This window comes from Mesoplodon bidens, assembly GCF_964165515.1.
Source record: "Mesoplodon bidens genome assembly, chromosome: 9".
In the NCBI taxonomy this organism is placed as follows: Eukaryota; Metazoa; Chordata; class Mammalia; order Artiodactyla; family Ziphiidae; genus Mesoplodon; species Mesoplodon bidens.
In genome coordinates, this window is record NC_138166.1 from 48661700 (window position 1) to 48689171 (window position 27472).

The window sequence follows — 27472 nt, forward strand, 5'->3', positions numbered from 1 at the left end:
AGAATTTCTTCCACACAGAATCTAAATTGTATATTTTTGTAAACTAATTTTCATATCAAAATCTGAAAATGCATGGGTAAATATGAGTGTTAATAAACATGTGTATTATGTGAATCTTTGTAAGTATCTTCATTTTTGCATGTATTCGTCCAAACATAATTTATTGCATGCTTACTGCTAGGGATACTAAACTAAATAGGAAGGTTCTTACTGTTAAGGCACTTTGGGGCAGTTAAACATTATGTGAGGAGAAATACAATGACAGCTTGTGTATGGAAGCCTGCTCCGTGGTAACCTAGTTGGGGAAGGGATGCTTAGAGAGTGAGGAGGCATAGAAGAGGTGGTACTTGAGATGTTACTTTTTAAATTAAAAATAATAAGTTAAAAAAATTTTTTTTTCTGCGATACGCAGGCCTCTCACTGTTGTGGCCTCTCCCGTTGCGGAGCACAGGCTCCGGACGCACAGGCTCAGCGGCCATGGCTCACGGGCCCAGCCGCTCCGCGGCATGTGGGATCTTCCCGGACCGGGGCACGAACCCGCGTCCCCTGCTTTGGCAGGCGGACTCTCAACCACTGCGCCACCAGGGAAGCCCAATAAGTTAAATATTTTAATTAACGTTCCTTGTGGGATATTTTTAAATTATAGGAGTAATAATATGAGTCCACTGTAACAAATTTTGGGTTGAGTTTGCAAGGATAAATGGGAGCTGGTTGGGGGCAAGAGATGATAGTGGCCATGGTGGCGGTGATTCTGTTTCAGGAAGTTCAGGAAGGGTTCCAGGTAGGAACTAGATACATTGATGGCCTTCCAGATCACACTAAGAAACTTGAAACTTAATTTGCAGTAGGTATAAGGAAATAATGAAATGTGTTCATTTGAATGACATAATCAGATTTGTGTCTCAGAAGATCATCTGACAGCAATGTGCACAGTGGATTATAAGGGAGCAAGAATGGGAATGAGGAAATAATTCAGATCAGTTGCAGAGTTCCAAATGAGAAATGATGATGGCTTCAACCAAGGTAGCAGTGGAGATGGGGAAGACGCAAACAGATTCAAAGGAGCTTGAGGAGACTCATGAAGGGTTCCCAAGGGATTCATTGTAGAAACTGAACGAGAGGGAAGAGTCAATGATGACTTCCATATTTTGACTGGTGCATTTGGGTGGATAGCCAGTGGCATTCCCTGGGATTTGGGTGGAGGAGCACAGGTTTGGCACAGTGAATGAAGACGGTAATATATGTTGTTCTGTGAGTGTGTATATGTGTTCTAGACCTGGATCTGAAAGTGTACAGGTTACAGACACAAGCCCTGGAGTCCTATGTTCTCATCTTTATCCACCACTTCCTGGCTACGTAGCCTTGGACTTCCAAGCCTATTTCCTCATCTGTAAATTGAGAAAAATAATACCTACCTCCTATGTCGTTGTGAGCTAGAGTATAACATGTAGTAGAAACTCCATGAATATTATCAAATATTGTTATTATTCATCTTCCTCAGACCTCAGTTTCCGCATCCGTAAACTTATGAGAGGTGGGGGGCTGTGTTTGTGCTGGATTAGATGATTTCTGGGGTCCTTCCAGCCATAAAGTTTTTCATTCTAATGTGTCTGCTCTCTGCTAACATGTGTGTGGACAAATACGGTTTTACTAAAAGATGTTAATCATTTCTAGGAACTTGCCACATCAGACTCAGATTCCCCAACAGCAGACTACAGGTGAGTATGAAAAGTAATAAGTTCATGTTTATGAAAGAAGCTAATAGATCAAAAGATAATTATACTACTAGATAATTTATGAAGCTTTAGCTTCACCAAGTGAGGCAAAACAGTTGTGTCATTCCTTAATCAGAGTTAGAACCTCTGAATAATAGCTTAGATCATTGCGTAGATTGGCGTAAGAGTGATAAACACAGGGTAAATGATCTTACAGCAAAAGCATCCATGGAGGTCCTGTCTAATTAAGGAAGACTGAATAAAATCCCCTTCCTTCAGTGAAGCTCCCTATTCTTCCCCTTGGTATGAAAGATTCTTAGCTTGGATGCTTCCAGGATTTGTCTCAGTAAGTGAGCAGCTTGAAACTGACTCTTACAAAAGGAAACCATTGTGACTAATCACTGAGGCTTCAGGGGGATAAATGAGAAATGGTTGGTCTGGTTTTAATGCCATTTAAAAAGCTCTTATAACATGACCAGTGACAACAAGATGGCAGGCAATTCTCCCTGGACTATTCTATTTCCCTAAGACTTGCTTTCTTTAAGTTTATTTCTTTCAAGTGTCCCTAAAAAATTTCCACAGCCAATTATTTCATTCATCTCTGTACCAAGTAGATAACGTATTCATGATTGTTTTCTAATTAGTGGTTGATTCCTAGTTCTAATTGCTGAGCAACCAGTAATGCCTTTGTAGCTCTTTTGGAAAAGCCAGAGAAGTTTTAAAAATGTAAGTTGGATGTGGAATTCTGAGTATGAATAGTGGTATTGTGGTAGGGAAGCTATTAAGTAAGTCTCATAAAAACTTTAGGCACATATCGAAAAGTATTGCTTGTTTTCATTCAAAAAATTATCTTCTCTATCACTGCTTTCGGGAATTTAAGGAGATTTTCGTTTGACAACTTTTCAAAGATTTGAGGCAAGTATAATGAAGTTGTTCATCAGATTTTAATTATGAAATAATGTTTATAAGAATTTCCCCCACAATTTTGATTGCTTGTTTTAATTAAATGCTAACATGTTTCAACAAGACTGTTCAGTATATTAATGCAGTGGTGCTACTGTGTGACCATTCAGGAGATTAATGAAGGAACAAACTGCTGTAAATATGTGTTGTCTAAAGAGCAAAGAAATAAATGATTCCCTACTACCACTGATTTCATGACTTTTTTTTTAAAGAGGTAAAATTTTAAAAGAAAGCTTCTTCAATGGAAATGCTAGAACTTCTTCCTCATTAACCTCAGACTTCCATCTCTCCTAAGATGCCTTACCTCTGATTCTTAATTATTTCAGACAAGGAGTGAAGGAAGACAATATCTAGAAAAGTAGTAAATAGTTCTTTTGAATATTTAAAAAATCTAGATTTTACTTCTCCCCCACTCCCGTTGGGAGAAATAAGGAAACCTAAGTAGATGATGTTAGGGAGATTTACCTAATAGTTGTATAAATTTTTAGCAAGTAGACTTGTTAGCTTGCTACATTTTAGTAATAGGCACCGTTTCCAGATACAAAGACAATTTATGCCTGAGCAAATGTTATAAGAGCCAAAGAATTTCCCTAGGGGGATTTTAGGTTGTTCAACATAATTTTCTAAGTTATTTTTCTAAGATGGGTTTTGGGGAACAAGCATTTTGCTTGAGTCAGGAAAGCTTTCATCTCCTTTTTAGTTAACACTTATAGCCTATTACCTTCTTGTTTTCTTATATTTTTCTGTAATTTTCTGTATTACTGACTAAAGTACACCGTATCTTCTTGGTTGTTTTCTTCTTGTTCTTGTTTTTGATGAGTCCCCAAAGTACCTAAGTGCTAAAGGGAGAGAGACCAGCCTGGCATCTTTTATAATTATGATATTAGATTTTTGTGTTTCTGCCTCTGATAAATGTAACACCAAATAGTCGTACCTCCTGAAGAGAAGAGCTAAATGGGCAGGTTACATTCCTTATTCCCATTCTGTTCATGTGAATGAAAAAATGAAGTTTGTTTCTCAATTTATAAGTTATTCCATTCTGTCTGCACATGCATGGATTCAGTGCTATGTATGTATTTTCATGTGCACAACAGCTTTGCTGACCCTCTATCCTGGTTATCCTGGTATCGCAAAGAGGCAACGACATTTGTGCAGGATTTTCATAATTTGTTTTTTCCAAGTACCTCAAAGCACTATGCTAATGTCACAATTTTCTTTATGAAGGTAATTTAAGCACAGAGTTCGTCCCATGGATATCAAGTTATTTTGTTTGCAGCTTGCTGTATGGAATTTGTCAAGGGAGGGTATATTTTGAAGTTTGTTTTCTTTAGTTAGTTGTTTTCTTTTAAAAGATCATCAGAAGTTTAAGAAATGAACTAGCTGCTGGGGTTGTAATCCTGGACTTAAGCACTAGCTGAGATAATAGAGCAGTTAAGGGCTGACAATAGCACTACCGTTTGGACCAGGCCCAAGCCATTAGTTTTGATGCCACTTCAGGCTTTCTCATTTTCTCTGCCCTTCCAAACCACATAATATTTTCTAAAGAGCCACGATTAAAAGGTACAGTCATACGTCCTGCAGTCAAACTAATTCTTTTTGTTTATTGTGGGAGGAATTTTCAGGCCATGCCTTTTGAGAAATACAGAACATTGTAGCTTTGACCCAAGAAGGAGAGGACTAATTTAGAATTTCCTTTTTTTTGAAAACCAAATGCAGAGAAATAATGCAACATAATTATTTTAAATTATGTTAAGAGGATAGAAAATTATGCCTTGCAGTAATTCATTTTGCTCCAAATCTAAAAGTGTCCATGCTTAACTCATGCCCATATTCATTCTTACACATTGCAGGTAAATGGTATCCCTGAAGAAAGAAAGCTAACCGAAGCAATGAATTTGTAATCAGACAATATAGCACTTATATCTTATTTTTTCTCTCTTCCAATAATGCATGAGCTTTTCTGACATATGGTATGCATGTTGACAGTATCAAGTATATACCAAATAATACAATATAACATTCATTTTACTGATGTATTTTTTTTGGTACTTAAGGCATTTTTGACAATTTGTAAAACATTGATGACTTTATATTTGTTACAATAAAAAGTGATCTTTAAAATAAATATTATTAATGAAGCCTGAAGTCTGGCAAAATTTACTTCAGAAAGTATTTGATTGCCTCCTGTGTAGTAGGAACCTTTCATTGCTAGGAACAGGTTCATGTGTTCATTCTTTATTTAATGAGATTTTTATTAAGCACTTCCTATAATGTATGAAATGTCTGTGCTTCTGTGTTCCAAGTGGGCTACCCATTTACTTAATACTTTTATCCTTGTGGCCTGTAAAGCTTGTTCTTTTATATACCGCTTGTTGCAGTGTTTTAGGGTAAACGTGGCCCTTTGGATTGTGGATCTGATGATCCCCAGTTCATGCAGGGCAGCCCAGACTGCATACTTAACCTGACTCTATAATCAGATATTTGGTTTTAGAAGCACGCCAGGAGTTGTTACTCAAAAAGAGAATAGTTACCTGCTGATGGTGACATGAATGAGCTCCCAAACCCCAGGCTTCCCTGTGGTAACACTACTTTCAAGGCTTAGCAGAGTTTCCTTATACCATGTTGGTATACATGCTTCATGCATCTTGGATACTACCGGATCAATGTGGTCATCAGGCCAACGAGCAGGCCGCTTTTGTTGCAGACTAGAAAGCCTTCTCTTAATCTGATCTGGGCAGATTTCTGTGTTACCTATGAATTGGTCAGAGGATACACAAATGCTATCTAGATCTGATTCCAGAATCCAAGAAGGTTCCCTGTTAGTGTTGTGTACAACTTGTCTTCCCCTTAGGGGAAATAGCCTACCATGTCCCTGTCATTGAAACTCCCCCTCCCAGCCACACCTTCCTGGGACTTAACAGAGGATGTGGGATCTTTGATTTTTTTAAGATTTACCTCATATTCCTTTCCAAGACAGCTAGGGTATTGCCACTTGCTCTTCTCCTGGATTGATCAGCTTGAGGCTGTAGAAGTATTGGGTCAGGGCCATGTGCTAGGAGAAAGGAAATGTTGCCACAACTCCCAGCGACTAGACTAGACTCTCCGCACAAGGCGGAGAGTTAACAAACTGTTGCTCCTGCCAGGTGAAATCAGACTACTACTGGTAGTCCAAATGAGCAGGAACAAAGTAATACAGAATCCACAAATCAGGACCTGCAGATCAGGAGTCAGGAACTTTATTCATCTGTTCTAGGAAAGAGACTACTGTGGGGATTGGAAAATGCAGTTGGAGTTAGCATCAGTTTTCACACTGACCATATTGAGGAACTGAATGGGGATAAGAATCATTGGCCAGCATCTCACAAATCTTTGATAATTGCCTTAATCTCTGCAGTTCCCTCTAAACCAGTGATTTTACCTCTGGCTTAATACTTCGATAGGGAAGAAGGTCCAAATAGCTTTCCCAGTGGTTGTTGCTACCTTAATAGCCCTTAACTTTATGGGTAAAAAAATGTGGGGATTCTGCCCCATGCTGAGGATTTCTGTCCCAACTAAGCACCCTCATAGAGGGCAAATGAGTACATGGTGAGTTTGGGGTCCCAATGGTGAACTTAAATTAGAACACCTTTTTTCAGTAAGCTGTTGCCCTAAAAAAACAGTTGCAATGGTTGTCTGCACTTTCAGGAACTCATGAAACCTCAGCTTTAGATTTCAAATATCCCCTAAAAGTTTGTGACTTTTCTTTTTTCCATGGCCACTCAATAAATGATGAGCTCTCTTTGGGGAAGTTCACGTCCGTAGGTCTACACCGATGATAGAAGAGAGCATTAGGTAAAAATGTTAAGGCTAAATTTGAGGCTAAGAGAGTACTTAGAGAATAATTAAGTAGAAAACAACATCAAGGCTGGAGCCTCTGAGTACAGATATAGCATGTAGGTGGGGTGTGTGACCTCTGGGATCAGTGGTCCAAGATTTGAGCTCTTGCTTCCCATGTCCTGACTATACCCAATTGAGGGGATGGATCCAAACTTTCAAGCAAACCATTCTAAGATGGAGCAGCCTCACAAATTTGCATTTTGGAATTTCTTATGGGACACTCTTCTAGCTGCTTATCTATTTTACACCCAATATGTTAATATGAGTCAAGTCATGTTCTGAGGACACTGTGGTGGACCAAACGAAACACAGGCTCTGCCTTCATGCAGTTTACACTCTAGTAGGAAAGACAGACATTCATCGAGTTGTCATACAAATAAATGTCAAATTGCAACTGTGATAAATACTATGAGGGAAAGTCATTGGTGCTATAAAAGCTTATCACAGGGGGATGTGACCTGGTCATCAGGGTCACAAAAGATTTCCTAAGGAAGTTTGCTCTGCTAGCAAAAGGATGAAGTGGAGTAAAAAAGAGTATTTGAGGCAGAGAGAAGAGCATTGCTAAGTCCTTTGGGGAGAAGAGTTCCTGATGAGTGTAGAAGTTTACCGGAAAGTTCAGTGCAGCCAGAGTATGGAGTATAGGGAGGAGGTGTTGGGAAAGTGAGACCCAAGATAACAGGTAGGACCAAACAACCATGCATGACTTTAAAGGCAAAAGCATTTTAAGAGCGAAGGATGGTGATGTGGTCATCCTTTGCACTTTTGTACAATCAATCCAGCTGTAATATAGAGAAGAGATAGAGGAGGTGGGCAGAGTGTGAGTGGATAGACCAGCTAGGAGGCTATTGTAGATATAACTGGAGAAATAACTTTGGTGGTAGAAGAGATGGAGAGAAATGGAGAGATTCAAGAGCTATTCAGAAACATAGGCAGAACACTCCATGACATAAATCACAGCAAGATCCTTTTTGACCCACCTCGTAGAGAATTGGAAATAAAAACAAACAAAAGAGCTATTTAGGAGGTGAAAAACAGCAGTTGTTGGTACATTGGATACTTTGGAAATGGTGTTAAGGAAAAGAAAGGGGCTAATTCTGATGGGGCCGTGTCAAATGGTAGTGCTGTCCATTGTTATAAGAGATACTGGATAAGAACCAGGATTGAGGAAAACAGTATGAGTTCAGTTGTACATAAGGTGAACTTGAAGTGCCCTTGAGAAAACCGAGAGACATAGGCTGTTGGATACATGAATTTGAAGCTCAAAGTAGAGGTCTGGGCTGGTGATATGATTGGTAAGTCATCTGGGTATACATAGTCATTGACGCCGTGAAAGTTGATGAGAAATCTGGTCCTTGGTATGTCACCTGAACACTCGTGGATCAGCTACATTTTGTGTTACAGTTATTCCTCCAATGGCTAGCAAAAGAGTAGGGTGCTTAAAGTTGAGTGTTTGCCAGAATCTAATGGACAGAGAAAAGTAGGGATGGTATTTTATTCACATTTCACAAAATTAAAATGTAATATTACTTACGTTTTTATTGAAACCGTACTATGTTATTAATAAATCTGAAGTTTTAAAAGGTTGTACATGGGCTGCAAGGGTTTCTGTGGTTAGATCATCTCACTTTACATTCCATTAATAGGCTGCAGTTCATCTTAGGTAATTTATCCTGTAGTTTTCATATTGGTGTTTATATTTTTTTAAACTGTGACAACCATGGCAGCATGCTGCTTAGATCTTCTTTCAGGAAAGAATTTGCCATTCAGCTGCAAGGAGAGCAGTTAACTGTCAGCTTCCAGTCCTTAGCACTTTCAGGATCTGCCTTTGGCCTCTGAACAGAGAAACTTCCTGGGCAGGCACCCTTCAGCCATGACTGAGCATGGTCTGAGTCCTAGGGTCTGGCACTCCTCTGATGGGAAATCTTTTCTCTGGACCTTTCTGTTGGGTTGGCTGTGACTGTCAGATGTGCACTGTGGTCGGATGACCTCTTTGCTCAATCCAGCTTCCCCTCCACCCCCTTTCCTTTCAGAGGTGTCAGATCGCCATCACGGGTTGAAGATTTTCCTTGCTCAATTCTGCTTCCATCCCCTCTTATCTTTCACAGCTTTGGCCCCAATAAACCTTTGCACTTGCAATTCCATTTCAGCACCTACTTTCCAGAGGCTCCAATGAATCTCTGTAGTATTGCTTTACATTCCCAATCACAAATGTGGATCAATGGTTCAAAAATGGTTCACTGAAGAAAACTGACAACAATAAGCACACTATACCAATATGTACATGTACTATAATTCAAAATAATGCCATGAACATATGGAATGATTAGGGCTCCGACTGCAAATATAGAATATATGTCTCTATGTACGAGAATACATGATTTTGGGTAAGGATTTTACATAAAAGAAGCACAAACAGAAAAGTGCTCATCTTAAAAAAGTGGATTTTATTGGATCAGAAATCTGTTCCCTAGTACCTCAGTAACTAGTTTGCTGTCTGTTTTTGCATCATTTTCAAACAATATGTAATTCCTTTTTAATAAAACAATTGGGAATGAAATTGATTGCTTTTATAGATAAATTCATGAAAGGTAGCAGCACCACAGAAGTATTGAATTAGTTTGGGTCCCCCCAGAATAGCTCGTTCATTTGGGAGGTGATTCCAGGAAGACAGAGTATAGAAGCAGAAAGAGTGAGGCGGTCAGAAGGAAAGACAGTAAAGGTTATGTCATGGATCTGGCTATTATTCTGGAAAGCAGAACTTGGTCCTACTGCGGATTCTGTAATGAACTATGTAGCATAAACCTCAGAATTTTCCCTCCATGTGACAGAAGGTTTAGTCTTTCATTCACTGACTCACATACTTGTGGGCTCTGGCTGTGAGTAGGCTGGGTGAGATCTTGGTGCTCTGGAGAAAAACCTGGGGCAGAGAAGCTCAGAGATGCTATGGACACTTGAGATGAGAAAGAAAGAAAGAAAAAGAAAGAAAACTGAATAAGCTATTAGCAAAATGTCTTGATCAAGGGGCAGTGCTGGATTCTGCATAGTATTATTGACATACAATGTTTAAAGGCAATTACTATCACTTGTATTTATTAGCTGACATTTCAGTCTGCAGTGAGATGAAATCATTGATGTACAGCATACAAGTCGACTTGTGATATATGTGAGATTCATATATAAGGGAGAATGGCTTAATGACTTTTTTGCTCCATCATTGGAGTCTCATGCCGTGAGAGGACTGATTTTCATTTAGGGAAAAATTATGTTGTGAGCTGTGTTGATGTGACAAATATATCCCTGAAATCACAGTGGCTTAACACAATGAAAGTTTACTGCTCACTCTTATCACAGTACAGTGCAACTATGTCAGCCTTCCTCCATTTTGTATGCTATATGATTTGGAATACATGATACCCAGGATTTCTATGGAAAAGGAAATTAAAGCTGAAAGGTCATGTTGGTTGGTTTGGTTTTTTTAAAATTAATTAATTAATTTACTTTTGGCTGTGTTGGGTCTTTGTTGCTGCATGTGGGCTTTCTCTAGTTGTGTTCTCTAGTTGCTGCGAGCAGGGGCTACTCTTCATTGCGGTGCACAGGCTTCTCATTGCAGTGGCTTCTCTTGTTGCGGAGCACGGTCTCTAGGTGTGTGGGCTTCAGTAGTTGTGGCTTGAGGGCTCTGGAGTGCATGCTCAGTAGTTGTGGCGCATGGGCTTAGTTGCTCCGCGGCATGTGAGATCTTCCCGGACAAGGGCTCGAACCCATGTCCCCCGCATTGGCAGGTGGTTTCTCAACCACTGCGCCACCAGGGAAGCCCATGATGGTTGTTTTTAAGAGATGGGCTTCGAAATGGCATCTCTCACTCTTATCTATGCTCTGGTGGTTGGTAATGTCTTATTACCCAGACATAATTGCCATGGATGCTAGGAAATGTAGTCTTCCTGTGTACTCAGGAAGAAAAAGTGGTGAACACAAGCATTGTCCCACAGATGTGGACTGGACAAAACATGTGATTGGTGCTTGTGGACTAATAGCTGTATGTGAAAATGAAGGACACAATTATGCAGATAAGTAGTTCTGTCGTCCTCAATGACCTAATTTGTCAGATAGAATTTTTAATTCAGTGGAATTAAAAACAAAAAAAAGTGCCTAGATATAATAATTGAGCTAAATAAACACATTTTGGAGAAATGCTGCCTTGAATTCTTGTAGAAAAATATGTGATTTTAAGTTTACAGTCCCTTGTCTGCTATTTCCAAATACAAAGATTTCAGTTTTTTTCACAGCTTCATAGAAAATCCATTTAATGATAGAACTTGACCTGAACAAAAATGAGGATACTTATATTATCTTTCTTAATCCTACTTGGTATGATTTTTTTAAAATTAATTAATTTATTTATTTTTGCCTGTGTTGGGTTTTCGTTTCCATGCACAGGCTTTCTCTAGCTGCGGCAAGCGGGGGCTACTCTTCATCGCGGTGCGCAGGCTTCTCATTGTCGTGGCTTCTCTTGTTGTGAAGCACAGGCTCTAGACACGCAGGCTCAGTAGTTGTGGCTCATGGGCTTAGTTGCTCCGCGGCATGTGGGATCTTCCCAGAGCAGGGCTCGAACCTGTGTCCCCTGCATTGGTAGGCAGATTCTTAACCACTGTGCCACCAGGGAAGCCCTGGTATGATTTTTTGCTACAGAAAGTTTAACATTTATTACAGGGTATTGCCCTTACCTTTTTTTTTTTTTTTTTTTTTTGTGGTATGTGGGCCTCTCACTGTTGTGGCCTCTCCCGTTGCGGAGCACAGGCTCCGGACACGCAGGCTCAATGGCCATGGCTCATGGGCCAAGCTGCTCTACGGCATGTGGGATCCTCCCAGACCGGGGCACGAACCCGTGTCCCCTGCATCGGCAGGCGGACTCTCAACCACTGAGCCACCAGGGAAGCCCGCCCTTACCTTATTGAATATGTTATATAAGGAACATACCTTATATTAATTGCACTTACAGAATCTTAAAACAATTGAATATTAAAATATACCTGTTCTCAAGAGTTTTCAGTAATGTATTGTGGACTTATGTTAGTAATTTTATAAATAATATATTTAATGACTTTTATATGACAAGCTTCTTTTTATTACCTAAATTTGGGCGTCCATGTGTGTGCCTAAAGCAAATTAAGTGCTAAAACAATGAGGTAAGATTGAGATAAATTGGTCTAACAGAATAATATATCCCTGTTCCTTTTTTTTCCCCAAACCATCTCAAAATTTCTAATTGGATTTAGTATCAGGTCATTTTATTCATTCATGCAGTGAATATTTATTTAGAACCTGTTATGTTCTAGGCATTGAATTATGTTTGGTAAATAAAACAGACAATGTGTTACGAAAGACAATAAACAAAGTCTAGTACAATGTCTGACACTAGTTGGCGCTAAATAAATATTTGTTGAAGGAATTAATCTAATGTCAATAAGTAAAGGCTGTGAAGGTTAAAGGAGTGTTGTAATAGGGACTGGAGAAGGGAGCTGCTTAGATTAAATGATCAGAATAGGTCTATCTTAAGAGAAAACACTTAAGATAAAATTGGAAAGATGATCACATGTCAGTCACCCTTAGCAATTTTGTCAGATGGAATAGCATGAGCATGGACCCAGAACACCTTCTTGTGCCAGAAAATTTTTAAATGTCCAAAGAATAATGGAGGTTTACCAAAAGAATTCAGGAGCCAGCTAGAAGGGGCTCACACTGGCCAAATATAAGACAATTTGGGTAACAAGTATAGTAATGTATTATAAACTGTAGATAAGAGTCCCTGAATCTATACTGATATAAATGAATGAAATGCTTCCTTACAGTAGAATATCAACTAATGTAGAAGATATGCTGGAATTAGCAAATCATCATTTTGCAACCACCATGGAGAAAACTGTTTAACACAAGAATCATAAATAGATAATTAAGTAGAAACTAAGATCTGGGTACTAGATATTCTAGAGTGTCATTGCTTCTAAGTCCTCCCAATGAACAGAGCTAGAAAATATATAGATGTATATATGTACACACACACATCTTCTATCTCTACAGTAATATAGGATATTTACATAGACTCAAAATATCTCTGTACAGTGTAATGATTAATTACTCTTTTAGTTTCCTAAAGCTGCTCTATAAAATATCATCATCTGGGTGGCTTAAAACAACAGAATTTACTGTCTCACAGTTCTGGAAGCTAGCAGTCTGAAATCAACATGTCAGCAGGGCCCTGCTTTCTCTACAACCTTAGAGGAGAATCCTTCCTTGTCTTTTCCTAGTTTCTGGGGGTTTGCTGGCCATCTTGGCATTCCTTCGCTTGCAGTGGCAGCCCTTCTATCTCTGTCATCACATGGCCTTCTCTCCCTGTGTGTCTGTGTCTCTGTATCTCTTCTATTCTTCTCATAAGGACACCAACCAAATTGGATTAAGTGCTGACTCTATTTCAGTGTGACTTCTTCTTAACTATTACAACAACCTTATTTCCAAATAAATTAACTTCTGAGGTACTGGGAGTTAGGACTTCAACATATCCTTTTATTTCCCCATGTTTAATGTATTTCTATTGCCAAAATACTTTCAAAGAAGGTAATGTTTTCAATTTACACCCTAACCTATGCAAAGACAGGTTGTCAAAGATGACAAAAGTAATAATATTCATCGCTGGTACTGGTGGTTCTATTTAATACTTCTTTGATTATCACTAAAGATGAACATTTTTTACATAGTGTTCCGGCCATCCTGTTTTTTCTTCTTACTGTGGTAACAAAAACCACACATAACATCAAATTTACCATCTTAACCATTTTTAAGTGTACAGTTCAGTAATGTTAACTGTATTCACATTGTTGTGCAACAGATCTCTGGAACTTTGTCATCTTGCAAAATTGAAACTGTATACTTGTTAAACACTAATTTCTCCTCCCCCTTGTCTCAGTCCTTGGCAACTACCTTTCTACTTTCTGTTTCTATGATTTTTGACTACTTCAGCTACTTCATGTGAGTGGAATCATATAGTATCTGTCCTTTTATAACTGGCTTATTTCAATTAGCATAATGTCCTTGAAGTTCATCCATGTGGTAGCATATGACAGGAGTTCCTTCTTTTTTTAAGGTGGCGTAATATTTCATTGCATATCTATATCACATTCCTTTATCCATTCATCTGTTGATAGACATTTGGTTTGCTTCTACTGCTTGGCTATTGTAAATAATGAAGCAGTGAACATGGGTGTGTAAATATCTCTTCAACATCCTGCTTTGATCAACATATCTTGACAATTACCTTCGCAAAAAACAGTAACTTTACTGTAAAGAAACCTGGAAAACACTACTTTAACCAAGCAATCAAAGGTACCATCAGTAATGGGACAAGTTTATGCTACATGCCTCCTGTTATAATGCATCAAAAGAACCACCATTTCTGTGATATTTCTGCCAAAAATACATATCCTAAATCAAACAAGAAGAAACATTTGATAATACCAAACTGAGAGACATTTTACAAAATAACTGGCCTTATTTTTCAAAAGCATCAAGCTCATGGAGCTATAGACTGAGGAACTACAGATTAAAAGAAACTAGAGACATTACAACCAAATGCAATGTGTGATCTTGAGCTGGAATTCTCAGGTCTTTTAGAAATAAATTGTATACATAGATGGATAGATATATAGATAGAAATAAAAAATCAAGTGTGATAAAATATTAACATTTGATAACTTTAAGTATATGGTACTAGTTGTACTATATTTAAAACGTTTTACAAGTCTGAAATTATCTCAAAATAAAAATTCTTAAAAATAGCACTCTAACAAAAATATTAAGAATGGATAAAAGGGCAAGGAGTTAATGCAGAGGAAAGAAGAGCAACTTTTGAGAAATAGGATGAGGAAGAAAAAACGGATAGAACTATTTGTCTTTGAGAAATATTTTGTACATGAAATTGATAGGATTTGTTGATGGCTTGGAAATGTGGGGAAAGGAGGAATGAAAATAATTTCCAGAGTTATGGCCTTAGTTCCTGGGTATATTTTTTATCTATTTACTGAGTTTGAGAAGGCTGAGCAAAGAATATATATCAAGGATAAAACCAAGAGTTTAGTTCTGAACTTTTTTTCCTAGTTACAAAGGCCAGCTCTTACTAGGGCAAACAGCAAGGTAGATGTGCAATCTGAGGAATTTTCTATGCCATTTGCCAAATTTTCGTGTATATAAGTTTGTGGTAAGCCTCTGAAACAAATTTTATTGGCTCCAACAGACAGTATTAGTAAAACGTTAACTGGACATGTATACTAATGCGTGGTAATGTCTATATCAGTGCAGAGTGTTCAAAGGTTCTGTCATGGATACAGATAATGAAGTCCAGGATTCTTGTTTCAGGTGAATGTGTAACACGGGGCTATCTTAGACAAACTTAAAGGAGAACAAACACATTTCAAAATAGAGTTATGGCCTAACTTATCTGTGGTGATTCCTCATCTCTGAAAATTATTGAAAAATTGAAATGAATAATTAAAATTGCTTCCTCCTGTGTTCAGGGATCTGAATGTTGAGATTGTGAACTCCCAGGCCAAGCCAAATAGTCAGGTCATTGAGATAGAAGAATTCTTTATTGACTGCACATGGAATTTCTAGTGAGACATAACAGTGTCATTGGTGCTACATCTTTATAGTTGATAATCATGGATTAGACATGTGAGGTCTTTCTTAAAATAGCTTGGATCTATTATGTTGACAAATTCTGCATCAGAGTGACTCACAAGCCTACTTGGTGAGAAATATTCTATTTTGTGAGAAATGCCAAGTGCCTAAAAATTTTTAAATTGGATGGAATATGTATCCTTTAACTAGATTATGCTAAGCAGCTTATGTCTTGATGTGTCATTTATCTGCTGCTACAGTTCTGCTGTGTAACAAATTACCCCCAAAATAATAAGCATGTTTTAGCTCACTTTGGGTCAACCATTTAAGCTGGGTTTTATTAGAAGTTTCTTTCAGTCTCAGTTAAATTTCCTCATGTGTCGTGGAGTTGACTAACTACTGATCTAGGGTGGCCTCAACTGGTATGGTGGGAAAACGTGGTTTCCTCCAGGTTTATTTCATTTAATTGGGCTGGCATGGGCATGTTCTCATAGCATGGCAGAAACACAAAAGCGTTATCAGAAAATGTGCATCTTCTTTCAAGCCACTCTTTGTGACACAGTTGCTAATATGTCATTGATTAAAGCAAGTAAACTGACTGAGCCCTAAATCAGAGTAGGAGAAGAATATAAGATTACAGGCATCCTAAATATGGGGCAGCTATTAACTGGGGCCATTAATTCAATCAATCTACCATAGTCTGCACACTGGCCCTGATTGTTTATGTTCCTTCCACATGCAAAATACACTAAACCCCTTTCAAGACTCCAAATTCTCATCCAAACACAGCAACAGCCTTAAAGTACAAGATTTTATGATCTACATCAGGTTCAGATGCTTCTATTTGTGTGTGGTCTCTCTTGATATGGAGATGTATACTAAACTATGAGTAATTTGCCTCATTCCCACAATTCCACATAGAATGATGAGATAGGTACTTGTTAAATAAATAGATACTTTTTAAAAGAGGGAAGCATTGGAGATGTATAACAGTCATTGATTTGTTTTCAATTGCTATATAGAAATTATCACAAACTTAACAGCTTAGAACAACACAAATGTGTTATCTCACAGTTTCCATGGGTCAAGTGGCTGGGTATGGATTAGGTGAGTCCTCTGTGCAGGGTCTCACCAGGCTGAAGTCAAGGTGTTGGCCTGAGCTATGATCTCATTTGAGACTCAGGGTGCTATTCTAAGCTCACTGGTTGTTGGAAGAATTCAATTCCTTGTGGTTATAGTACTGAAGTCCCTGCTCTCTTGGTGGCTATAGGCTGGAGACAATTCTCACTTTCTAGATGTTGCTCTCAGTTCCTTGCCGTGTAGCCTCTTGCATAGTTCACAGCGTGGTATCTCCTTTTTCAAGGTCAGCAGGAGAATCTCTCTCATTTTGAATCTCTCCCTTTACGAATGGCTCAGTCACTCTTTTAAGGGTTCACTTAATTAGGCCAGACTTGGGGACAATCTCTTTTTAATGAACTCGAAGTCAACTGATTAATAACCTAATCACACCCTTTTCTTAGTCCCTTCTATACTCAATGAGAGGGGGTTATACAGGGTATAATTATACCAAAAGTTTGAATAGTGGAAGCTATCTTAGAATTCTGCCTATCACACTCCTTCCTCTGATTCCCCAAGATTCGCATCCTTTCCAAACAGTTGCTTTCCTAGGGGCAATGTTCCCAGGAGTATCATCCTATTATGGCATCTGCTCAAAGTAAAAAAATCTCATCATCTAAGTTTGGATTTCATGATATTATTGGCTCAAAGTGCAAAACCTCATTGTCAAACATTATTTAAATCAGATGCAGATAAGGCTCCTGGATGTCATCTGTTAAGTGAAGTTCTTGAAGTCTGATTTCTCTTAACCTGTGAACCTGTGATACTAAAGAAACAAGTTTTTCCCCCCAACATACCTTGGCTACAATGGTGAGAGACGTGTAGGATAATAGTTATAAACATTCTGGTTCAAAAGGCAGAGAAAATGGTAGATAAAAAGGAAACTGATCCATAACAGCTCTGAAATCCAGTTGGGCAACTGTTTTTTCCTAGATTAGGTTTCAAGGCTTGGGAATAATCTTATGTGACTCTTGGTTCCATCCTCTGAGTCATTCTTTCTTTTTCATGAAAGGTATCATGTATTATCATCCTGCTTCCTGCCAGTAGATTTTGGGGGTGGGTGAGAGGTATTAAACAACTTCCTTTAATTTGTACATTTGCTGTCATTTTCAGTCCCAGCTGGCAGTTTCCACTGGAATGATTTTCTCAAGAACTTAATGGGCTTTCCATGGATCTCACTGAGATCAACTTCAGTAGACAAAAGCCACATCCCTAGATTTTTTGGAGATAATTCCTTCTCTATCTTTGCCTCCTGCTGAGATGGCAGAGGGACCGCACCTTTATGTTTCTTAGAGGCCCTCTGGTTTGATTGGGAAGATCTGGGAGGCACACCCTTAATCTCTTGCCATGGTCATTTATGTGACTAAATAAATTAAATTTTTGATTATTTATTTATTTTAGGATAGCAAAGGGAGGCGGTGTACCTTGTAGGAGAGCACAAGACTTGGAAGTAGTCACATGAGTTTAACTCTTTTTGTTTTTGGCCCGCCCCATCACTAGCTGTGTGAGCTTCTATGAAATAGGCTGTGGGTCTCTGTGTCCTCAGCTGTAAAAGGGGCAGGATGAGCATCCTCTAGGGTGAGGAGGGAGGACGATTTCATGTAGTGGTTAAGAGTATAGACACTGGAACCTGGTTCCCTGAGTTCATATCCCAGCTTAGCCACCTATTAGCCATGTGACCTCAGTTTTCTTACCTGAAGGGACAAGTTCCAACAAACAAAAGCCCAGGACCAGACGGCTTCACAGGCGAATTCTATCAGACATTTAGAAAAGATCTAACACCTATCCTTCTCAAACTCTTCCAAAATATAGCAGAGGGAGGAACACTCCCAAACTCGTTCTACGAGGCCACCATCACCCTGATACCAAAACCAGACAAAGATGTCACAAAAAAAGAAAACTGCAGGCCAATATCACTGATGAATATAGATGCAAAAATCCTCAACAAAATACTAGCAAACAGAATCCAACAGCACATTAAAAGGATCATACACCATGATCAAGTGGGGTTTATCCCAGGAATGCAAGGATTCTTCAATATATGCAAATCAAATCAATCAATGTGATATACCACGTTAACAAACTGAAGGAGAAAAAACATATGATCATCTCAACAGATGCAGAAAAAGCTTTTGACAAAATTCAACACCCATTTATGATAAAAACTCTCCAGAAAGTAGGCATAGAGGGAACTTACCTCAACATAATAAAGGCCATATATGACAAACCCACAGCCAACATTGTTCTCAATGGTGAAAAACTGAAACAATTTCCTCTAAAATCAGTAACAAGACAAGGATGCCCACTCTCACCACTGTTATTCAACATAGTTTTGGAAGTTTTAGCCACAGCAGTCAGAGAAGAAAAGGAAATAAAAGGAATCCAAATCGGAAAAGAAGAAGTAAAGCTGTCACTGTTTGCAGATGACATGATACTATACATAGAGAATCCTAAAGATGCCACCAGAAAACTACTAGAGCTAATCAATGAATTTGGTAAAGTAGCAGGATACAAAATTAATGCCCAGAAATCTCTTGCATTCCTATATACTAAGGATGAAAAATCTGAAAGAGAAATTAAGGAAACACTCCCATTTACCATCGCAACAAAAAGAATAAAATATCTAGGAATAAACCTACCTAAGGAGAAAAAAGGCCTGTATGCAGAAAACCATAAGACACTGAGGAAAGAAATTAAAGATGATACAAACAGATAGAGAGATATACCATGTTCTTGGATTGGAAGAATGAACCTTGTGAAAATGATTCTACTACCCAAAGCAATCTACAGATTCAATGCAATCCCTATCAAACTACCAATGGCATTTTTCACAGAACTAGAACAAAAAATTTCACAATTTGTATGGAAACACAAAAGACCCAGAATAGCCAAAGCAATCTTGAGAACGAAAAACAGAGCTGGAGGAATCAGGCTCCCTGACTTCAGACTATCCTACAGACTACAGTGATCAAGACAGTATGGTACTGGCACAAAAACAGAAATATATATCAATGGAACAGGATAGAAAGCCCAGAGATAAACCCACACACATGGTCACCTTATCTTTGATAAAGGAGGCAAGAATTATACAATGGAGAAAAGACAGCCTCTTCAATAAGTGGTGCTGGGAAAAATGTACAGCTACATGTAAAAGCATGAAATTAGAACACTTCCTAACACCATACACAAAAATAAACTCAAAATGGATTAAAGACCTAAATGTAAGGCCAGACACTGTAAAACTCTTAGAGGAAAACATAGGCAGAACACTCTGACACAAATCACAGCAAGATCCTTTTTGATCCACCTCCTAGAGAATTAGAAATAAAAACAAAAATAAACAAATGGGACCTAATGAAACTTTAAAACTTTTGCACAGCAAAGGAAACCATAAGCAAGATGAAAAGACAACCCTCAGAATGGGAGAAAATATTTGCAAATGAAGCAACTGCCAAAGAATTAATGTCCAAAATATACAAGCAGCTTAAACAGCTCAATACCAAAACCACAAACAACCCAATCCACAAAGTCAGAAGATCTAAATAGACATTTCTCCAAAGAAGATATACAGATTGCCAACAAACACATGAAAGGATGCTCAACATCACTAATCATTAGAGAAATGCAAATCAAAACTACAATATGGTATCACACCAGTCAGAATGGCCATCATCAAAAAATCTACAAGTGATAAATGCTGGAGAAGGTATGGAGAAAAGGGAACCATTGGTGGGAATGTAAATTGATACAGCCACTATGGAGAACAGTATGGAGGTTCCTTAAAAAACTAAAAATAGAACTACCATACGACCCAGAAATCCCATTACTGGGCATATACCCTGAGAAAACCATAATTCAAAAAGAGACATGCACCACAATGTTCATTGCAGCTCTATTTACAATATCCAGGACATGGAAGCAACCTAGGTGTCCATCAACAGATGAATGGATAAAGAAGGTGTGGCACATATATACAATGGAATATTACTGAGCCATAAAAAGAAACGAAATTGAGTTATTTGTAGTGAGGTGGATGGACCTAGAGTCTGTCATACAGAGTGAAGTAAGTCAGAAAGAGAAAAATGAATACCGTGTGCTAACACATATATATGGAATCTTAAAAAAAAAAAAAAGGGTCTGATGAACCTAGGGGCAGGACAGGAGTAAAGACGCAGATGTAGAGAATGGACTTGAGGACATGGGGAAGGGGAAGGGGAAGCTGGGAGGAAGCTAGAGAGTAGCATTGACATATATACATTACCAAATGTAAAATAGATAGCTAGTGGGAAGCAGCTGCATAGCACAGGGAGATCAGTTCGGTGCTTTGTGACCACCTAGAGGGGTGGGATAGGGAGGGTGGGAGGGAGACGCAAGAGGGAGGGGATATGGGGATATATGTATACGTATAGCTGATTCAGTTTGTTATACAGCAGAAACTAAGCAACATTATAGAGCAATTATACTCCAATAAAAATGTTAAAAAATAAAAATCCAGAAGTCATAAAGGAAAAGACTGACAAAATCTTATATGTATATAAAACATCTACAAAGCAAAAACAGCATAAGGAAAGCAAGAGACAGACTGAGAAAAAGTACCTGTATCTTATAGAAAAGGGCTGCTCTCCCAAACATGTAAGGAATTCCTTGAAGTTGATAAGAAAAAGACCAAGAATGGATAAATGAGCAAACAGTATAGGCAAAGTATTCACAGAAATGGAATTAGTAACTGCTTTTAAATATATGACAGGATGCAATTTGATAACACTCCATCGGGGGTGTGGGCTGTAGGAGACAAGCAGTGATGCATTGTTGGTTGGAAGTATAAATTGCTAGGATCCCTAAGAAAAGCAATCTTGCTGTAAATATGAAAATTAAAAATGCATATACTGTATGACCCAGTAATCCCACATCTGGGAACTTATATATAGATTCATACTGGTGGAAAATGACCTTATAAATAAATCTGTTCACTGCAGTATTATTTGTAATAGCAATTGGTTGGAACAAATTAATAAGAGAATGGTGGATCAATATGGGAATCAATAAAGGAATGGTAGATTGCTGTTGCCATATAACCCTATGCAGGCGTAATAAACAGTGGGGAAACTATACACTGATAGGGAAAGATCTCCAAGGAATATTGCTAAGTGAAAAACAAAGTACAGAAACCTGGATAGGATAGTATATTTTACGTTAAAGAAATGGGAATATATATTTCTTTGTGCTGTATAAAGGGACTTTGTAAGAATACATGAAAAGCTAGTGAAAGTGGGTACATGTCCTTGGGGAGTCGCAGTCATGAGAATTAGGCAGATGACGGACTGTGGAGGAAAAATAAAACTTTTAATATTTTTTGATTTTTGAACCATCTAAATATATTCCCTATTCAAAAATAAATACATGAAAATAAATAATGAATGAAGTTGACCTTGAGAGAAGATGCTAGAGGACACGGCTGGCACCAGTATACATTCCTATTTCTGTTATCTCCACGTATCTCCCCCGGTATTTTAAAGACGAGCAGAATGCTGAGAGAGAGGCTTACCAATCCTCTGGTGTTTTCTTTCTGATCTCTCCTTATAACTCCATTGGTATTTTCAAAGCTAGCACCTTGCCAAAAATGAAGTGTACACGTGCTTCATGCGGGAAGTGATGGGCAATTTTAATTTTTGTTCCAATAATATGCCTGTTCCTTTTACGTGTCCCCACTCAGATAAAATTAGAACTCTGAGGAAAGAAAGATAACCACGGGTCTGGTAAAAGCAGGATATCAAAGGTTTAAATCTGTAGAAAAGAAAAAAAAATGGACGACTGCAATATGTTAGAAAAGAAAAATCAATCACAACAATAAAGAGTAATAAAATAATATAAAACAGGATAGAAGTAGTAAGGCTGAAATTACAGTTAGCAGAAAAGTGTAAAACCCCTCTGGCAATATCTGGCATACAGCTATTCTGTCTGGTTGATTCAGAGTGCAAATTTAAATAGTAACTGGCAGGGGACAGTGGGTTAAGGGAAACATTCTCTCTGTATCTTGAAAACCAGAAGAACCATCATTGTGCCGCACCAGGATGAGTGGTGTGTGAGGGGTAGAGGCGGGCCAAGATGCTCCTCAGGAACAAACTTGGAATTTGCTCTTAATCACAAACAGATGGGCCATTGAGGACCCAAGTTTCTGCTCCATATAGCACAGACTCAATAATTTTATTCTGTAGAATGTTTAAGGAAGGCGTAACCAAAAGCCCCCAGTGGCACGTTGGAAAAAAAAAAAAAAAGGAAAAACTCAATAAAGCTCCCATAGAATGACCTGCTTTGAGCACTGTTGCTTCCTGATGTACCCTCCAAGTTAAACTATTTATGTAATGTAGCCAAAGTAACGGAATGTAGTGATGTGCCACATGAAATCATAAACTACAAACCAACCATCAGTTGGAGAAAATCTTGCTTTAAAAAAATAAAATTGTAAAAGTTTTTTATATAAGAATATTAAAAACAGGTCTACTCATTTTTAAAATTTTTTTTTCAATTTGCCTTTTAATTTATTTATGGCATTTCTTTTGACCAAGAGAGATACTTCTTTTTTATAAATGAGTATCCCAATCCTGTGCATTTTGTTTTCTTCTTTTGGGTATATGTTTAAGCTATTCTTTCTGTATCAGAGATTAGATTAAAATTAAGTCGTATTTTTCCCCTCCTTTCCTTGCTAATTTAAAATTCTGTGTTCACTATATTATGAATTGTCCTGTTTATAAGACTCTATTTCCAACTTTTTCTTCTGCTCCTTTGATGTAGCACGTGAATTGAGTTGTAATTTTCTGGGTTTCTTTATTACTGTTGAGTACAACTACCTCCCTCATTATTCTTTGGGGTGACCACGGAGGTGTGCTGCTCAGATCTCCCCTCAAAACACATGAACCAGCATGTAAGAAGAGGAGTCACCATTTTGGAAGAGACAAAGGATCCTAATCAGCAATAGGAGGTGGGACTGCTTTTACACAATGGCGGATGGAAAGAATGGGTGCGGAACCTAGCCTGATAAAAGAGTATGATTGCCAAGAACGCAGACCCTTCCAGAAGGAGAGTTTGGATCACAACTCCAGGTAAGCCACGGAGAGCTGCATGGCTGGGGGCAAAAGGGATTTAGAATTGGCAGCGGAGGAGGGAGGTGTGAGCATCAGTTGTGGCCCGAAGGCTTACTGCAGATGCAAGGACTGTATGTTGTCCTGTTCACCTCTCTTTTGAAAATTTATCTTTAGAAAAAGTGGCCCATGGAAATCATATGGGACAAATTTCCTGGAAATGTGTGGATATGGATTCATGTCCAACACCAAGGGTGAACTGTGATGGCTGTGGAGGTGCCCTGTTCACATCTCCCTTCAAGAGAACCCAATGTGAAGAAGGCCATAGTGGACAGTCTGCAGGTACAGCACCTTTGCAGCTGCCTCATTGTTCAGGCTGAGGTCTCCGTCTCCCTGGGCTGCCCCCAGCCAACAGCAAGCACGGTGGGTGTCCATTAGCCGACCTCTTCCCCTCTGACACAGGACTCCTCTGAATGGGTGATCCTTGCTCCAGGTCTCCTCAACAGCCTGCCTGAGACTTCTCAGGGTTTCATGCACTCTGCAGCTCCTTACCCAAATTTCTATCCTTTCCCCTTTCCTTTCACAGGTATCACAAATGCATCATGGTTTGAGGGAAAGAGATGAATAAAAATGACATAAATTTTGAGCTTGAACATTTTTATGTAAAAAATTATAATCAGTCAAAATAGAAGACAAATGGCAACCAGGGAAAGTATTTGCAAAACTAGACTAAGGGTTGTCATCCTATTATACAATGAATGCTTACAGATTACCAAGAGAAAGGCAAGCTTTTAGTTCCATATGGATAAAGGAAATGAATGGGCACTTTATTAAGAAAAAATTTGACAACTGAAAATAAATAATTATGACTTGATTCGGCCCAACCATCAAAAAAAAAAAGAAAAAGAAAAAACCCAACAAAAACACCTTCCCTCAAATAATTCTTTAGCTATATATGAGTTTGCCAGAGCTTAAATATGATCTTCTCAGAGAGGCCTTTTCTGACCTCTGCATGGAAGAGGCCTCTTTAACACTGACCCCTTTTAAAAAATATGGAAAAGGGAATAAGGAGGGAAGTAGTGTAACCTCCTATCTTGAGTGGTCTACTCAACACCTCCTCCAAGTGCCAGGTTCTTCTTCCTCTTCTCTTCTCTGCCAAGGGTCACTACTCCCTTTGACACAGACTACAGATTGGGAATTCATGGGTTAGTGTCCCTCTAAAGATAATACTGCTCTTTCTCTCAAGGCCCCGGTGTGTAGGGTGGGGATTGAGCATGGGGCAGACCTTACTCTCCTTTCAGTCAACATCATATCAGGTCGTTAGGGTGTCTTAAATTTTTCTGAAGGGCCAGGAAAACTAAAGCCACAAGAAACAGAGGAATCTTCCTGAATCCTCCAGCATCCTCTGGGATACAGGAAAAAGGGGGCAGTTGAGACTACATTCTAGTGGAGAGACAGCATCTGATTTATGGTTTAAAATGAAGTCACTTGGCCGGGGCCAGATGCTGTCAGAGCAGTAGCGTAACGATGTTACAGTGAGAAGCAAGTATCCACAGAAGAGGTCACTGCCCTTGTGTACCAACATCCTGAGGCTGTGGCCTGGCATCTGGTCCTCAGAGCAGTAACCTCCAGAAGGGAAACAGAACTGGGAGTTAGGAAAGGAACCAGCACAGATACCACTAGAATTTTTGGTAATTAAAAAAAAAAAAAAGAAACAGTATTGGCTGAGAAGGAAGAAATGATGTAGAGGGAACAGGAGGAGAACTCTCAGCCTTGTTTTTATGAAGAGTTAGACGGAGAACTATGAACGCTTTGTGGAACATTTTATGAGCTACACTGGCTATGCCTCTATTGCTATCCTGGGTGGTATGGTCTGAAGACAGTTATGACCACCACAGTGCCTTGTTCGAAGAAAGGACATAAGATGGCTTACAGGGCTGGGCAAAGTATAGTTAGATAACATCATTTGAAGTAGATGAGAGGGAAAAGGGGGCCAAGAATGAGGCTAATATAAATAACAGAGACCAAAGTGCCCTGTATTCTGGGATGGAGCACAAATTTAGCTCTAGTTTTTTATCAGCATATTTGAAAAGCCAACTCACAGTGTCCATAAGATAGTAGCAAATGAACTAACTGTTCAGAAGAAGCACAAATATCCAGTGCTGAGGCCAGAGTGAAATAACTCTTGAGAGTCCATATAAAGAGGCCATTGTGTAACGTAATCAACAACATTCTTAGCAGTGACATGATAATAAATTTCATGTAATGGTTTTGTAGAGTGTCCTGCCATGCTGACCAAGGGCTTCAAACCAAAGGCAAATCCTGGGGGTACAGAAGGAAGATACTGCACCAGTGGTCTTTTCTGGGTGCTTGCCTTACTTAAATCTGAGGTACATTTTAAAGGATCTGAGGAAGTGGTAAAAACCAAATCTTTAATATTCCTTTACACATTTGGCCCAAGCCAAACCCATAACTGATAGATATTAGATAGCTGAAAGTTCAAAACTGGATGTCCTACACCTGGAGTTCTACTACTACAGAGATCTAGGGGAAAAGTAGTAGCACAAAAGGACATTGAGTAAATGTAGGAGCGACACCTTTTGGGATAATTTAGGAGTCTAATAATCAGGAGTTTCTGAGGGAGTACTCTAAAGCTTGGCCAAGATTCTCTTTAGAAAAAAAGAATGGAATATGTATTCTCAGACAGATGGGCCATTTAGGTTCCAAATTTCTGCTCAGTATAACCTAGTCTTAATTAATATTAGTCTGGAAAATGTGTAAGAAAGGCAAACTAAATATAGTGGCCATTAAAATTAATCCTCAACTCCCAAAAAACATCCATAGAAAGCCTAGCTTTGAGTACTGTGATTTCCTGATGTTCTTCCAAGTTAAATTATTTGCGTAATGTACATCAAGGTATCTGAATGAAGTGACCTTCTGTCTAGAATTAATCAGGAACCAACTGAAATTTGGAAAATATCTTGGTTTTTCAAGACTTTAAGAGCTCTCTATATACACAGGACATTAAATTTTTGTCAAATACTCATGTTCTAAAATTTTCTGGCTTGTATTTTTTCTATTAATGTCTTTTGGCATATTGGTTTTAAATTTTTATGTAATGGGATGTAATAATTCTGTTTTATCTTTTACCTTATTCTTAGTAGATCTTTTCTCATCTTGAAATATTTACTTGTAATAGGGAAGAAACTTTGTATTCTATTACAAGTGAATCACTAAAGGGATGTTGCCTATAAGCTTAAATTATACATAATGGCCCACAGCTGGGAACCCTGCCTCCCAGGTAATACGCATTTAGCTAAAATACCTTTGTTTAGCTCAAAGGAAACATCCTGACCAGGCCCACCTGTGAACAACTGCAGGCAGGAATAAATTAACACGCCCTCTGGGTTCTGGCTGGAACCAGGACTTTAACCCCTCCCCTTTCAGTATAAAAGAAGCCTGAATTCTGACTTGGGGAAGATGGTTCTTTGGGACGCTAGCCCGCCATGTTCTCTGTCTGCTGGCTTTCCAAAAAATTTGCTATTCCTTGCCCCAAGAGCTCATCTCTTGACTTATTGGCCGGTCGTGCGGTGAGCAGGACAAGCTTGGACTTAGTTAACGAATTTTGACAAAGCTAGCCAGGAGCCTTGCTGCTGGTGGGCAGCCATCCCCAGTTGGGGAATTTTCAGGTAAGGCCCTAGCAGCTGCCAGGACCACTTGTCCTGAGGGTCTTCCCTTCAAAATTCCCCGAAATGGAACTGGCTGACCCAGGGCTTGGCAGTTGGAGCAAGGAGTCGACATCTGGAAGCTGATGGGCTCAGTACAGTAGGGTAAGTCACTCTGGTTTGTACAGCCAGAAACTCTTTTTCCTCTATTTGGGGCTTTTTCCTCTGGAATGAGCCAATTTGTTTTGTATTTGAGTGAAGTACCCTGTTGGAGAGAGAAAGTAGTTCTTGGACTTTTACCCGATTTGTGAACAAGTTTGTTTGTTTCTTTGAATGCTAGCATCTGTGTGCACCATTTGTGTTTTGTTTGTCTTGTATTTCTGTCTTTACAAAG

General features: G+C 38.8%; 1 protein-coding gene across 2 annotated transcripts in view; it reads left to right on the forward strand.

Annotated features, from left to right (window-relative positions):
* The window catches only part of SGCE (sarcoglycan epsilon), a 68818-nt gene extending 64011 nt beyond the window's left edge, over positions 1–4807 (forward strand). Inside the window, exons 12-13 of one of the 2 annotated variants that reach the window (XM_081244299.1) lie at positions 1675–1718; positions 4529–4807. In XM_081244299.1, the coding sequence (XP_081100425.1) occupies positions 1675–1718; positions 4529–4545 (61 nt within the window). In that variant the 3' untranslated portion in view covers positions 4546–4807. The remainder of the gene's footprint in view (positions 1–1674; positions 1719–4528) is intronic. The other variant, XM_081244298.1, reaches the window with a different exon arrangement.
* The last annotated feature ends 22665 nt before the right edge of the window (positions 4808–27472 follow it).